At 39.7% G+C, this 16,522-nt stretch overlaps 1 protein-coding gene across 1 annotated transcript in view; it reads right to left on the bottom strand.

Annotated features, from left to right (window-relative positions):
• LOC139725743 (uncharacterized) overlaps positions 1-12,542 on the bottom strand; it is a 37,611-nt gene extending 25,069 nt beyond the window's left edge. Inside the window, exons 1-4 of the mRNA XM_071636826.1 lie at positions 12,398-12,542; positions 5,817-5,847; positions 4,992-5,108; positions 889-1,018 (exon numbers count right to left, since the gene is read on the bottom strand). Coding sequence (XP_071492927.1) covers positions 889-1,018; positions 4,992-5,108; positions 5,817-5,847; positions 12,398-12,542 — 423 coding nt within the window. The remainder of the gene's footprint in view (positions 1-888; positions 1,019-4,991; positions 5,109-5,816; positions 5,848-12,397) is intronic.
• Positions 12,543-16,522: the final 3,980 nt, after the last annotated feature.

Genomic DNA, 16,522 nt, shown 5'->3' with positions numbered 1-16,522 from the left:
CAAACGCTACGTGCAGAGATTTAGTTAGAAATCAGAAGAAGTGATCCCTCTTTATCTAATTTTTTTTTCTCACACTCTTCCTATTTCCCTCTCGTTCTCTCGCTCTCTTTTCATCACACTCTACTCCTCTCTCTCTGTGCGGTCCGCTTTCAGCTACAAATGTAATGACAATTTGGTAATTGGAAAAATGTTTCGGCATTTGAAATTGTTAGCGAGACAGGAAGTGGTACAAACCACTACATGGCAACGAGTTCTATTTCATTACGATGGCTAATACCCCTGAGTCAGACTTTCACTGTCAACACAACAACACGTCAACCAACGCCTTGTGCTACGGGGACATCGTTCAAGCAGTGAACGAAAGGTGACCACGGCAGTACGATGTAATATTCTATTCAAAAAAATTCTCAACTTTGTATATTCATTTTTTTTTTTGGGGGGGGGGGGGGGGGGAACAACGGCGTAACGATGTAATACTTTGTTCAGAACGAATGCTCAATTTGTTATATATTTTTCTTTAGTATCTCCTTTTTTTTGGAAGGGGATATTGTATCAAATGACATGGCATGCAAAATTGATGTCTTTGGATGGTATTCAAGAGGAATAGAATAGCATAAAAATTCTGCTTATTTTTGCTTCTGAGCTCTGAAATTTTGAACTATTCCACAGCTTTGGCCGAGTCCATAACCAGTTGGGAAAAATGGTAGGTGCACGGTAGATATATTATTAAGTGAACTCCATGCAAAAACTTACATCAACATCTTATCAAAACGTAAGTACTGGATTAATCCTTTGTGACTGTTAATGTTAGAGGCGAGGTGAATACATGTACGAGCCTCTCTCGGCACGTGACCTACTCGTGGTGTCACGTGAGAGCCAATACTTTACCGTGTTCCTCGCCCGCTCTCCCTTCATCTCCATCACGTTGATGAGTTTGTGGATGGCTCCTGTCGATCCACTGCCTGTGAAGATGACCGCATCATCTTCCCCACAGTTCGTACATTGCTTGATGATGTCCCTGCAATGACAGAAAGAACAAATAAAGATGAAAGAGAGTAAGTGAACGTATAATATTTGGGTGTTTTGTGTGTGTTTTTGTTGTTGTTGTTGGTTTATTTTTTGGGTTTTTTTGTTGTTGTTGTTGTTGTTTTTTTTTTTGAGGGGGGGGGGGGGTTGTGTGGCATGTTTTAATCATCAGTGTACCGGTTATTGTTTAAGTGATTTACATTCGCTCACTTGAAACATTGGAAACTTGTATATATATATATATATATATATATATATATATATATATATATTAAGATTCAAAGACTTCATTAAAAACCTTCTCATCCATCATACAATGCATTTAGAATGGAAATATGAACACTGTTTCCGAGCTCGGCTCTTAGCAATCGGCCCCATATGCGGAATTACGAGCATGAATGGAAACTATTCACATTGTTGACTGTCGTAGCCAACCAAAGACAATTTCTTTAGGAAGGATGGAGGAAAGTATTCATACAATGAAGACAATAGGTAAAAGAATTGTGGTATATATGGAAATATTTTAAATGAGAGAAAAAAAATACCGACAGATATTACGATATGCACTAAAATCTCTGGATGGATTCCCCCTCTATAAAATGCACTAATCCTACGCAGTTATATTCCTGCTGTTTTTATTTCTTTAAAATGAAATTATAACTATTATCCTTCGTAACATCGAAAAGCCCTCCATACACAGCAAACAGAGCACTGCACAACCAAGGTTTGTATAATGAAATCACTCGCAATGCGAGTTGGATCTCTTAACAAACCATATTCTAGCCTAATCCGTAAATTGGTTTGTGTATTGAGCTGGCAAGCTTTATTTTTCCCTAGTCAGTGTTCTGGGCAGACGCAGTGCAGTATAAAAAGGGAACTAGATTAAAGATGATTGTTCGTCTGCATTACATAATGCATGATTATGTCTTAAGACTGTTGATATTAATCTCTCGTTTAATACTGCGCCATTATGGATTTTATGGTTATTTTGGCAACACCAAGGCCTCTCTTCAGGGGTCTTAGGCGCAGTTAGTTGATTCTGCTGAAGAGGTCTATCTTTATTTTTCTCCTCTTCGGAGGATTTAATGTCTTGCCAGTATGTAGAAAAGAAATGTTCTTATCTTCATCGCGTCTTCTCTCTGTTTGTAAGGTCTCCGCCACTCTCCCTCTCACTCTCCGGGCGCAGACATAACACTGTGATCCTTGAGACGCCCAAGGTTAACAAGGGATTTACTAGGCATACGCGGCAGGCGCGCTACCAATACACTACCACCAGAATTGTTCGAAAATAGCCAGCAAGTCAGAAGTGATTCAGAAACTAACAGAGGGGAGAGGGAGAGATAGGAGGGGACTCAGGGTGGCGTATGCGAGGAAACAGAGAGAGAAACAGAGGGAGAGAGAGGATAGAGGGAGAGAAACGTCATGTAAGAAAACATGAGGACAAAAAGTGGCAGCTGTCTTCGGGTAATTCCCTTTCGAGTGCCAGTGGTTTGTGCGGGTTCGAAGTTGTCAAGTGAGTCAGCACCGTCAGGGTAGCACACACCCGGCCCTTCCACGCGGCTGGACTAGGGGACTTGGCCCATGATCAACCACCCTCTGCAAACACACCCCTTCCTAAGTCCCCTCTCTCTTCTCTCTCCTCCTCCTCTCTCATCCAGTGCCTTCTCTTCCCTTTCTTCTCTCTTTCTCTGCCTTTTCTCACTGATTTTAGTTATAGTTTTCTCGACTCCCCCCCCCCCCAGCAACAATCAGTTTTATAGGCAACATTCATTGTTCCCAGATACCAGTAGGCGTTGCATGAGGTGCTAACCCATCCATGAATACCGCAAGACGACACCTACTGTTTGGGAGTGTCTTTTGTTTGACCTGTAAATCCTCATCCATATCAAAAAGATAGCCTCAATAGTCGAAATGCCAATAGCAACTATCAGTCGACAGATTAATGATGGTACAATCATGTAAAAAAATTGACAGCGGACAGGTCAATGAAATGATTAATATAATTATTATGCAGAAACTACAAGTGATGGTAATTGATATGACAAATAATGGATAATGTTAACTGCTGATGACGGTTATAATAAAGAGAACATTAACAAGAGGAAAACCTTAACACACTAGCGATAATGAAGATACTAATGAAGGCAGCAATCATGGCAATGTTACAGTATATATGTTGCATTGTGAGGAAAGCAAACATTGCAGGTCGTGACAATATTATCGTTCTTAACGTGAAAACTGCTACCGCTATTTTCAACGCAATTTCACGATTTCACTATAACAGTAGGGTTACACTGTCGGCATTGAAGGAAGAATGATGGAGAACAACAAAAAAAGAAAAACCGCATAATTTTAAAATTTTAGAAAATAAAGAGTACAGAAAAATGGGCGTCATATCCCAGAAGGCGTAGGTCAGCGCCATGGTATAACCTCGAAGCCCGAAGTACTTTAAGAGCTATTCCAGCGGCCCGTACAAGCCACGGATCTGTCATAAATGTTCTGCCGTGCAAAAATATGATGTGATCTATAACTCCATGACCGATACAGCTGGCTCAGCTGCAGCCTGCTAATTGGAGCAAACTTGTAGCCAAAGTAGGTCAAAGCTTGCCCCTCCTCTTCGTTATCTCAACATCGGCCCAATTTTGGCAACCGATTTTCCCGCATGTTCACAAAACCTGTCGGTCTTAATTCTTATTTAGCCTGGCATCCGCTACCAATCGGACGCTTAGATTTTTGTTAATTGCTGAAGGAACTTTACCAACATATCGCTATTCAGTCATAAATTCAAATATAAAGCAAAAAACAAAAAACAAACAAACACCAAACAGCGCGTCCTAGAGTCAGGATAGAAATCAGTAATACTAGATGTATTTGACATCACTATTTCTTGATAATTCGAATAATTTGCTTATATGGAAACGCAAAATGTTCGTCATCATATCATATAGGATGCAATACTGCAAAAAAAAGTAAACAAGTGGATCCATTAAAAACTAGGATCTTGAAAATAATATCTGGAAAATATGTTATTAGTGAAAGATATATATATCTTTTAAACACGGCTCGCTGTATTCAGGAGGTCGCCTATTCGTTAGATTTTTCTGAAGAGATTATCGACTGATTTTTGTTTGAAATCACTTAACAAGATTTTTGACAAGACGGAATATAGAGCATGGAATTAAAGGGCGTTACCCTAAACAATTTTGATCTCTATGTTTGTTCACATTATCAAATGGAATAAATCGAAGATAAAGCAATGTCGAAGCTCCGCAAGGAACTACTTTCTTATGGATATGTCATCACATGTTTCATACTTGTGGTTGATTCTAGAAGCTGCTATATTATCTGACGGCGCATTAGGAAACAAATATAGCGAGAGAGAAACGCTTTCTCATCTTCTGCTTGCTCTACAAGTGGTCATTCAAGAGTTCATCAGGACTTTCAAAAGCACTGCCGGTATTTGCGAGAACTGACGGGCGGATGACGCAGCAAACAGGGAGCCTCGCACTGCCCCTGCCCCTGGCCTTACCGGTCACCTCTAGTAATAGAAGATGACAGCCTCAATGCGAGATTAAACTTGCCACTTGGCCCTCCCGGACCAAATGTGGATGGCAAGAGCAACCATAGAGACCATAAATTTCCACAACAAAGTACATAGCACAACTTTTACTAGCTCCTTTTTGCTCAATTAGTAGTCGCTACTGTCTCTTTTTCCACTATGCCGTTGCAGCGAGGGAACAAAGCTCTTACATTCAGCATTTTACTCTCGATTTCATTCATAGTTTACTATGTTTACTATAGTTTTGCTACAAAAAAAAGCCAAACTCATGGTTCAATATCACAAATGTGACGACCCTAACAGCAAGTTGAGGGGGGTACCCTTCTCCCATACTCATTTAACTGTCATTATGATTTTGAATCTACGAGTCTGTGATGGTTTTGTATGGCGGCTGCCAAGTACTCACCTTGCCTCGTGTCTGTATTGTGTAGTTTGTCTGGATGTAATGGTAGTCGTGGTGTGTGTGTTGGCGTAAAGTGGTAATACGTGCCGCGTGAGAAAATCTTCGATGAATCTGAGCTGTCTGGAAAACCAAAAAGAAAAACATAAGGAAAACAGAACCATTATTAAGCTTTTGTCAAAAAATACAGGACTCTGCATAAGTATACCATATCTGGCATGACCATTAAAGGATATTCAAGGACCTCTTAGAATCGTTATGGATTATACGAAGACATACAGAGTCATGATTTGACTCTTTCTTACCACCGTCATAACAAAATCAAAACCTGTTTGATCCTTCATCTGTTTGGATAATGTACATGGCTTCAAGTTCATGACGTTGGACATAGTTTCATAAATGGTAACTTATTTTGGCTTATTATTCCTCTATACTGACAATTTTTGCAACAAACAAAAATTCAGTCAAAACAGGCATATTTTTGTGGGTTTTTTTTAGGTTTTATGTTCCTTATGTTTCTCATCGCCATAAGGTTTGCGAAATACATGTATGTGATATTTTTCATGATTGAAAACAGGTTCGAGGTACATTTTATTTCCTCAGTAATATCGAATATTTATCACATTTAGAAGAAGCATTTCAATATATCGTTTGGGGTTTTTCTGTGACATAGGTAAAGGACTTAACGGACAAAAAGGTATAACAAAATGGGCCTTCTAAACAACTGTTAAATTGTCATATTGCCGCAAATGACAGTGCCTTATCGCCTTCAGTAGTCATGACTACATAAATCAAATGAATGTCGAGAATGACCAAGAATACTGAACTTACTTTCCAGATGCGGTGTAGTCACAGTAGAACACTGGGGAAAGACAAAAACAAACAATAATGATCCCTGATTAAGATTAGATTTAATATGATTCACATACATGTAGGCTACATCACTTCCTATGCTGCTGCAGTTTTACGTTTAAAAAAAAAATCGGTGAAGTTAAAGTGTATAGGCTTAAACAGGTCTGTCATAAAACCATAATGTCCAAAAATTTAACCAGAGAGATGGAATGTTGTCAAATTCAAAGCATAATATTATTAACATTTGCATGTTGAAATGGGGGAAGCGCAAATTTATGAACTTAATGCCACGCTGTCTCTGGATTATAGAACTTATATCTCATGTTTGTTTGGACGGTCTCCACGACTCATTGTGTTCGTGATGATGAAGGCGGGGGACCCTTAAAATGAGATAAGTTCCCTTTTTATTGTCTTTTTGTCTTTTTCTATTATGTTGATATTGTTCACTGAACATGACAGAGCAAACACTGTTGTGTAAACCCACGTTTGATTTGTGCACTCGTACCTATGTTTGAAATAGATCATTCGATGAATAGACCAAGAGAAAAGGCATGCCATGTTCCCCTCCATTACTTTGTTAAAGCTACCCGTGACTACAGGCAAGATATTTGTATGTCGTCGATAAGATCTTTGCACAAAAAGTGGCTGAAGTATGTTACGTCTAACAACAAACAAAATGAGAGGAAGGAAATATTATATAAAGGGCAGCGAGAGGACACATAGATGCTGAACACTACATTATGACAAGCGAAATGTGAAATATGTAGGAAACATTCAAGTCTATCACAGAAATATAGTAAAAGCCTATAATTCGACAAAATGAGTGACTAATGCCATCTGATAAATTTGCTGGATGAGGAAGATGTTATTGCAACATCTAATCTGCAACTTCTTTGTGTATACCAGCGAAGTCTTCACAAAATATCTGAATTGTGAACCTTACACTGTCTTGCCTATACATCAGAATGGAAGTACATCAGGACCTTGCGATTAATCACAAAAGGGACAATCTGATCAACACGTCTAATCTTTCTCGTGTCTATAGTTTGTTTATAGGCTCGTTCAAGAGTTGTCATATTCTATTGCGACAGAAGCTACTTTCGCACTTTTTGGTGTATGAATGAGCACAAAGAGGTAGCATCGAGTCCAGATTAAACAGTACTGCTATCATTGATTGTCAAATCAAAGGTCGTCACCTATTCGATTGCAAATATCTACATTTCTATTTGAAGACAATGGCTTGTTGACATAAGAACTTCTCTGAAAAACAGCAACATCGCCGACGATCTAGCACCTTCCCGCACTAGCGATCACGTCAATCAGATTGTTTTAATTTGTCCCTTTCACATGTAAAGCTTCGTCTAGACTAGACATTTCGTATTTACGCGTCTTCTGTAAACGAAAGGCCCTGGAGCGAGTTGTCGGAGAAGCATAAGTGCGCCGACCTTGTCTAGGGACACGGCTGGACTGGGCAGAGGAGGTTTACGCATGGGCTTCTTGTTCTTCACCTGTGAACTCTTTACCGTCAAGTATCATGGGGGAATAACGTCTTGTGTCAACCCATATGGACGTCTTAACATTCTAGATAGAACCCCTCAAGTGTGCACATTCAAATCATCAAATAAAAAAAGTCACATTTCCACTAAACTTCAGCTGTAATGACCGATTAAAATTTCCCATCGTTATTAAGTTTTCTCTAAAATTTTCTCTAATATTTCTCTAAAAGAATGATAAATTTTAGGATAACCGATAAGTAGGGTCTACATGTCAAAGTTATTGTTTGTCAGAGTTTAATTGTTTTCTGGAATGACACTTATGTCTGCTTGCCTAACTTTCGAATGAGAGGCTACATCTGTATCTGATAAGGTCTGTGCAAATAGTGACAACATATCAATCAGGCACGAGGCAGCCTGGTGAAGAAAACGATCAAAATAAAACAGAAGTGTTTGCTACCATGCTAGTCCATACGCATACGCTTACTTAACGAATGGTCCCATTTGAGCAAGCACCGGACATTGCCAACCACAACATCATATGCGAAAAGTCCCTGGATCTAGACCTGGACCTGCAACGAGTGGAGGTGGTACTCCTGACGACCTGAGCCCTGTGTTGATTGTCCGCATCATACGTTTTGCATTGGCATTATCGACACCTGCGTATAGCCAGACTGACCTCTCTACTTGTGCTTGTAATTGCCCACAGATCATAACAGACTCTCAGGAGGTTCGATCCATACACGACAACGGGCATCATGGATTTTTTCGATTTACTTGGCGATGTCTCTTCACCCTTTTCTTTCAACATAGTACTATTTCTTGGAGTTGTTTTGATTGTATGGTGTTTTCTAGTCACACTTTGATTTTCGACGTCGATATATCAGTTAACACTGTCTTGTTAACTGGACTTTCCTGGAAAACAGCAAATGCTATGATGGAAGTAGACCTACAAACCCTACTTTCTCAGTTTGGGCAATGCGTGGCCCTCCTATACCAGCTACCACTCGGGGTGGAGCTTCAACATATTTCACAAGTATTGTTCTTCTTCTTTTCAAATAGGAAAATATATTTCAAGCAGGATCAGCCGAACATTGACAAGGGCAACACGATTTTTTTTACGACTTTAAAGCAAACCATAACTTATTTTTAGTTCATTTTGATTGCGAGAGTTTTGGGACCGAGATAGTGGCTAGTTTTATTTTTCCTGCAGGCAGAGATTATTGATTGATTTCTGACGATTGAAGAAGACATACAAGCTCGCCCATTCATTTTCCTGTCTGACATTCCGACAGGACGCTTAGCAAAGTCGTCTACAAATTTCAGCCAGCATTCACTGCAAAGACTGCCTCTAGTAAGAACTTCGTCTCCAATGGCCTTGCGCTTGCCGTTAATTTAGACTTAGCACTCTCTGATACAATAGCGACACACTCAGCGAGATTAATGTTTATCAGACGTAGTATTGTAGAAATAAAAGCCGTGGATTTGTATGGTCGTATAATATAATTGTTGTTACAAAGGCCGCAGTTAAATAATGATACGACGTAATCGCACAACAGAGCGGTGACCTTACCCCGTCTGGACAGCCGGACTGATACACTTTCTAACAATCTTCGCTGCAGGTTTGCATTTTTTTTAACTTCTTGAGCCAAACTGTCTTGTCGATGGAAAGAGAGAGAGAAAGAGACAGACAGACAGACAGACAGACAGACAGACAGACAGAGACAGACAGAGAGGGGAGAGAGAGAAAAAAAGAGGAGGGAGTTTGAGTTTACAGGGGAGAGAACATGATCTCGAAGAACTAGAGCTTGAGATAGATAGATGGATAAATACATAAAAAGATAGATAGACAGATAGATTAATTGACACATAAAGCGAGAAGAAGAACAAGAACAACACGAAGAAGAAGAACAGGGGGGGGGGAGGGGAGAGAACGTTTGATCATTATGTAATAATGCTCGTCTGATTCCAGACGGTCATCAAGGTTACAGGTCGTCTGCTCGGACGAAGAGTCACTGGTATACTGTCTAGCCTCCCCTCGGTGGGATTTGAGAACGCCACAAGGGACCAACTCCGCATTTTATGGGGTAAAATTTAGACAGACTATTTTAGCAAAGTTTTCGTCTCAAAAGTTTTAAATCATGTTTATCTCCATTCTTCCCGGTAATTTAGTGCGTTTTTTCCTCGTCATAATAGGACATTCAGTTTCTTTTCTTTTTTTCTCATTTAACATTTTGACAAGCGAATACACAAACAAACCCTTCAATATACATGTCCAGAAATGTCTTTCCAATTTTTCTCACTACTGCACGAATATGCGGTACGGTGACATCGGTTGAAGATGATGCTGTAAAACACCTAGTAATGAAATCTTTCTTCACCACCTTCTGCTGCAATACGGACTGAGGGGCGAGAACCGTGACGACCTGCTCAAAAACATTGTCACTCACTAGCGACAGCTACAAGGTTATCGTCTTCACAGCTGATCAGTAGCTGGGATCTGTGTATTTAATGTCAGAGATCATGCTTATTAGCACAACAAACAGTGTCGTCTGCGCATCGTGGCTTCTTCTATCACTGAATGTTACGCAGGCCAGGGGCAGGCGAGTTATTGACCCACAGGCGTCGGGTCGGGGTAAGACGGGTCTTCTGCCTACGCAGCCAAAACTAGTAGATCGAGACTTCGGCAGCCTGACGACACCTAAAATCACCAATTTTCTATTATCATCGAATATGGGTGGCAGCAGTGGCGGGAACTATTGTTTATCAGTCATCCGATTACTTTTGCATTGTATTTCTGATGCACGCAAGAACGGCTTGACGCTATTTGTTACACAAAGTGGTATGTGAACGAGGTACAAGAGATCACAGAACCCAGCCAGAAAATTATAACATACATGTTGGGGATTTTTCAGCGAGGAAAAACAGCATGGAGCCAGCTTTGCCCACCAGACACCTTGACTGTTTCCCGGTTTAAAGCACATTTCTCTCCAGAAATATTGCATTGAACCCCTCAAAACCTCTAAGCAACAAGAAGCAGAAATGTATTGAACCATACTATGATGATCAAAACTGATTGTTGCAGTAGTTAAGTTGAACAACATTCAACATAGTAACCGACATTTCATTGTGATGACTATGCAGAAAAGATTATGATGCTAAAAACAGCAGTTGTTAATGTCGTGTCACTCCGTGGTTTATAGAATTAAAGGAAAATCAATATCTCCTGCTGCATGCAATGTGATCTAAGTAAATACAATCGGTGGAATTTTCTGGTTAATCTAGGTAGGCCTACTTGCTATATTTTTTTAAAAAGTAGATAGGAACAGGGGTGCGAGATAAAGAGATAAAGGGACGGGGGCCCTATTAATTTGTCTGAACCCTCCAGATGTTACATTACGATGGAATATCATGTACCGCACTTAGGCTGCATGATTACAATGTTTGTAAGAATTTGTGTTTCTTTCTATGCGTATATTACTTCAGTTGACTAACGTGAAACTACACAGTCCCTGTTTCTCGGAAATAGATGTATTCATTAAATCCTAAACGTATTTATACACGTATAATAGCATTCGAATGTGAATTTCCGGTGGACTCTCTCAAAGATCTCTTCGTCTCATTGTCTACGTCCTTCAATGACCACATCCCTGGACACGACCGTTGAACTTACATGAACTTGCAGTTGTCTGGTTTTGTCCTTGGGGCTCACAGTTCGGCCATAGAAGAATTACGTATAAGAGGGAGGTGCGAGAGCACGGCACTCACAGCGGAGTTCGAGGTCGACAGCCATGCTGAGTCTGTACAGGTAGTGGAGGTCCCTCCCACTATGTAGGTTCGTATACAACTCTAGCTTAATCATAACACATGGAAAATGCCTACGCTATCGATGGTATTATACATGAAATATTTTTTCAATCGAGAACTTTCTCTAGGTATTGGCGCTTTCTTGCCATGTGTTTAAAGTGGCCACCAGTAAACGAGACAGACATTGAGTCATGTCGCCGACTGTGTTACTGTAGTGGAGGGAGATGGGAGGTGAAAAACAGCTGGGGCGTCACGTTCTTCCCATTCATGCACGTCGAAGCCGGTAGCTCCCTACCGTGCAGAACACGATACACGCGACGGAAACTGCGCGGCGTTTGGCAGTCCCGTGAAACCTGCAACACAATCCGATTAGGAAATGTGTATTGTGCTCGTGCCTCCGCTTTCATTTGTCAAAAAATGAGCACTTCTCGTGCCCAATTTGCACAAGCAAAAGCGGGCTTGCAGGTGCTCATTTACTCTTTAAGGGGAAAAATTCCATTCTTGCTATGCGTCGATTCGTGCAGGTATTACATACAGGAGAGTAATAACGACTGATTTCCATTCATGAACTATTAGCTATTCATAGCCAACCCATGTCACGATTGACTGGCAGATAGCAGGCATCATGGAAACAAGGACGTGTGTCTGTACGCTCCTTCTCCTCACGGACAAAATCATAAAATCATTCTGGCATTCTACAAAGTCTTCCTTCCAAATGACTTTGGGACAACCAAGTTTGCCTGAAGTACACCTGGCTTTGCCTGACATATCAACAAAATACATATGGAGTAGATCTTACGGAAAAAAGAACTTTATTGTTACAACCATAGGAACGAATCATGCATTGTCTTCAGGTAGTGTCTTATACCTTAAAATATAATTGGGGTGTATGAGACAGTTTAATCTGAGCTCCATGAATTTCTGCAATAGAAATCGCAATGGTGTTAGCTTCTGCTCATTACAGACTTTCACTGCAGTCTGTGTCGAGTTCCGTGTTTGTTTAGAGGCAACGAACGTCCTGTAGCCTCACAGCTGACCTCAGTACTTTTATCTTTTGTGTTCATAAGATTAAGCACACATTACCACATTTTCAAGTACGTAAAAATATATCACGGTATAGGTCAAGGCTATTTCATATGCGTGAAGAAACATGTTTTCGTTAAATCTTTCTCATTTTTCACTTTATCTATCACTTCTCTCTTTATTTCTTTTACAGGTGTGTGAGGTGGGGGAGGGGTTAATACCAGAGAGATTTCCTACCTTGCTTTTCTCCAAAAGGTCCTGTAAATGTTGCATCGCCTCCAATAACATTATCACTGATATGCTGCAGCAAGGACCATCGGCTGGTATCCTGCATCTCTCCGCCTGTTGCGGCCAAGTTGTGGGGTGTGTGCTCGGGCAACATATCTAGTGACGCGTTCAGCTACAGGTGATCACTAAAACGTGCCTCAAACTCTAACCAGGCTCGCCTTCTGGAGGAAAAATGTGTTCTTTCCTCAGCTCGTTTTTTCTCCCACTTCTCACGTATGGCAAAAGATTGACTGAAAACACAGCGTCTGGCTTGGGACTGAATCACAAGAAGCTTGTCAGGAACTCGTAAGGTCGTTTGGCAGCAACAGACTTTCACTCTGGTGGATCCGATGAGCTCGGGAGGCCTTGATGCTGATGAGCGAATATCCTCCTGTATCATTCACAAGTCACCGATACCGATCCAACCTCCTCAATCAGTTTGCTCTCTTCTGACCCTCGACAGTGAAAGATCGTATTTATATCGTGTAAGATCCCACAAGCTTGAAGCAGAACCAGCACAACGTTGGGCTTTTGCGCAGCGCCGCATGTGCGCGAAAAGTAGAGGAGGTGGACTCGTCGATAGTGCCAAGTAGGGGTGATCGTAGCAGCGTATCGTAAATGGGGTTGATAATACGAGTGACTGGGGCCCAGGTAAGTAAGAAAGGAGTCGGACGAGTCCACAACCCACTTCGTGCCCTCCTCCTCTACCGTGCTGGAAAAAAAGGTGTTGCCTCAGTTTTGAAACTGTTGGATTTGCCTAAAAACAGACAGCGAACTACACGGCATGTTTCCGTGCCACTCCGCACATTTTTCTTGATCTTCTGTTAAATTTGTCAACCCCAAATGCCCTAGGACTGCTACCCGCAGTATTTTGCTAAATCTGCCACAGATCACTGATCAGACTCCAGCCGCAATTCGTGGTAATACCAAAAAAAAAAAAAGAATAAAAAATAAAAAAGATACACACCCGGAACTGCACTTTCCACTGTACTTTTAAACGGCGTGCTTTTAACGTTTATATCTATACTACACGTAGTTATCACTTTGTCGTGGACGTGAGGGGAAAGCTTTTGTCAGATAACGCAACAGTTTTAACTGCATTATGATTTAAAGTACAAGATTTTTATCAAATATTTTAGACTGACCATGACGGTTCTTTTCTAAATGAAGTGAAGATACCAAGCTACTACATTGAAGATGTTAGCATTATGTTTTCATATACAAATCCCAATTTTCATTTATGAGCAGTTATCGTCATGGAGGTTAAATTATGTTCTTTTTGCAGTACGTTGCCGCTGAAATTGTAAGCAATTATTGGAGTCAGAGTGACCAGACATGTCAGTTCGTGTTGGAACGTCAAACGTTAAAGGCATAATTTACCATTTGCAGACGAAACAAAAACCCAGCTTTAGTGCTTCAAAATGGTTCTTAGATATGAGTTAGGGATAGAAACAACCAATGTAAAAATTTGAATCAGTATAATCAATGTTAAGTATGGTTGAATATACAACATGTGAACAGTAATTATAACAAAAAATTCTAGACTAAAACCGTCTACAGTTATGGTTTATTGAGAAAAATAGTGATATCTCCTTATATTTTAGGATTTATTGCAAATTTTTTTCATGGTAGGATGTTTTGTGATACGACTGACCTACACATATGCAAATGTGATATCTCGATTTTTTTTAAATCACTGCTCCCAATGGTAAACGGTACCTTTAAACATTACCTGCCCTGTACATTATCTGCCCCATTGTATATCTTGCTTCCGTGTTTACTTTCTGCCTCCATAGGCATAAATTCCAATGTATTGTACAGGTCCTGATATTGAGTTATAGTAGTAAATAATTTCAATGCAAATAGTACGGCTGGTCATGCATGACATTGCTTAATTGTCCTCATATCCCACCAAAATAAGTTGTTTTGTTTGTTTGTTCGTTCGTAAAAGTAAAAATAAGCTCCTCTCGGTTTATCAGATGTTAGAAATAGTTTTATGCCCAGGTGATCATGACAGTATTTTTAAAGCTTACTGAATTACTGATGATGCCTTGCATGTACTCAGTCAAATGTTATTATTACACGAGAAATTACAACAATCCTTATAAAAATCGCGAGACAGTGTGATCATGATTAATGTAAGTTTATGATTAAGGAGATTCAACGATTACAAAACATGCAGCAGTAAGTCTTCGATAACGTTTCAATCATTAAGTTCACTACGATTACACTGTTTTATCTGTTCTGATGATAACGAAAGGTAATGAAAACAATGATACAAACTATTAATGAGGATGATGATAAGTTTAGGATTTCATATAATCATTATCAGTATACATGTGCTGCTTTTTGGTTAGTTTTTGTAACTATCTTCATCAATATTCACAAGAAAATCGTTATAATCAGAAAAAGGACGGCAACGATAATGACCTCTATACACACACATGACATTTAAAAATCGTCGTGATATTCACACGTCTCTTCCCATTGTGTGATACTAATTGTTATTAACACTTTCTTGGAATGTATCATGTGAACTTTCCTTTATCTAACACTAACACAAAACTAATATTTCCCAGCACTTTTGTTATTTCAAAGCATAGCTAGACAGAAGCATAAATGTCAACACCTTGTATTAAAGTGGTATGGTATTGGTGTGAAAGTTTTTGAACATACATAATCGTAAGAAGCTCCGACTCGCACAAGGAGCTCGTCTAGCTCTTTAAGTTTTTAAGTCCAATGTTCAATGGATGATGACTAGATATTTGTTAAGGTCAAACAAGAATAAACTGGTCAGGTTTACAGTGTCCATGTGTTATGTAGCTGTTTATCCACCGGAGACTCGATCCAACTCCACCAACATTGATCAGCTGCTGACCTCGCTTCAGTCACGTGGTTCAGGATAAACAGACCATGGACTCATTCTGGTTATCAACCTGTGAAAGGTACTGCAATGACAACATATTGGTTTGAAGAAAAAAAAAAAGAATGCAAAGCGATTCGGAAGCCTCCTTACCACCTCTTCCGGCTAGGCGGAGTCAAGGTGTCACAGAAAAGATGTTTTCAGAACATGACTTTAAAGTTACTTTTGCAGCTGTAGCTGAAATTTTACCAAACGTTTCTCATGGATTTTGGAAGATTCGGTACTCCACCAACCAGCATCATGGAATTGCGATTGCATGAGGACGCCAAACATTAAAGGGATGATATAGTTTTGGTTGAGATGGGGCTTCAGGTGTCAGATAATGGAGCACCTCTTTTGAAATATGAAAGAGCATACAATTCTAAAAGGAATTTAAAGTTTATTTGTAAAAATTGGTTTTGAAATGGCTAAGATATCCAAAACAAAGTAGTCCTAATAAAAGGTGGGTTCCAGCTTTTTTCTTTGTCTTACCTTGTTTTTAGATATCTCATCCATTTCAAAACCAATTTTCTTCAAGTAAACTTTAAATTACTCTTAGAATTGTATGCTCTTTGATATTTTCATAAGGGGTTTCTAATCATCTCACCAAAAGTTGATATCTGAACCCCCATCTAAACCAAAACTTTTATCATCGCTTTAATCCTTTGTGTTAGACAAGATTTTCATCACGATTGTATGTTTTTATTCCAGTCAAAATGTCCTCGCGTAACGTTGTTATCATTTCACTCAAGTTCATAGCTGGCTTTACCATTGGTTGTTGTTTTTTCCCCCAACGCCTGACAGAAAGGCCAATTTCTCCATTTAGACTGATTTGATTGATTTGATTCAGGGTTTTTTTTTTTTTAGCTATCTCACGCTATTGCAGAAGTGGTGATAAGTCAGTTCTACTTAAAATGTTAGCACTGAGTTGAGAATTTAATTGAATTTATGTGACAACGCACTGAAAAAAGTAAAGATAAGGAATTTGACGCTGATACAGCAGAAATATTTGAAGACAAAAACTTGACAAAAATTAATAAGATTGATTTCATCATTCGTGCAGTCATAGTCGCTGTAATTGCTAATATATCTATAATTACCAATATTATGATAGTCGTCTTATTGTATTCGGTTAGCATTACACTATATCATCGTCGATCTATTTGCTCTGGTCAGTATTTCCTTTTTCATTG

This window comes from Diadema antillarum, unplaced genomic scaffold (assembly GCF_040938485.1).
Source record: "Diadema antillarum isolate AM-2024a unplaced genomic scaffold, OU_Dant_1.0 seq00000059_RagTag, whole genome shotgun sequence".
NCBI lineage: Eukaryota > Metazoa > Echinodermata > Echinoidea > Diadematoida > Diadematidae > Diadema > Diadema antillarum.
The sequence above is the reverse complement of the archived record's forward strand: the minus strand, read 5'-3'. Positions and strand labels throughout refer to the sequence as shown.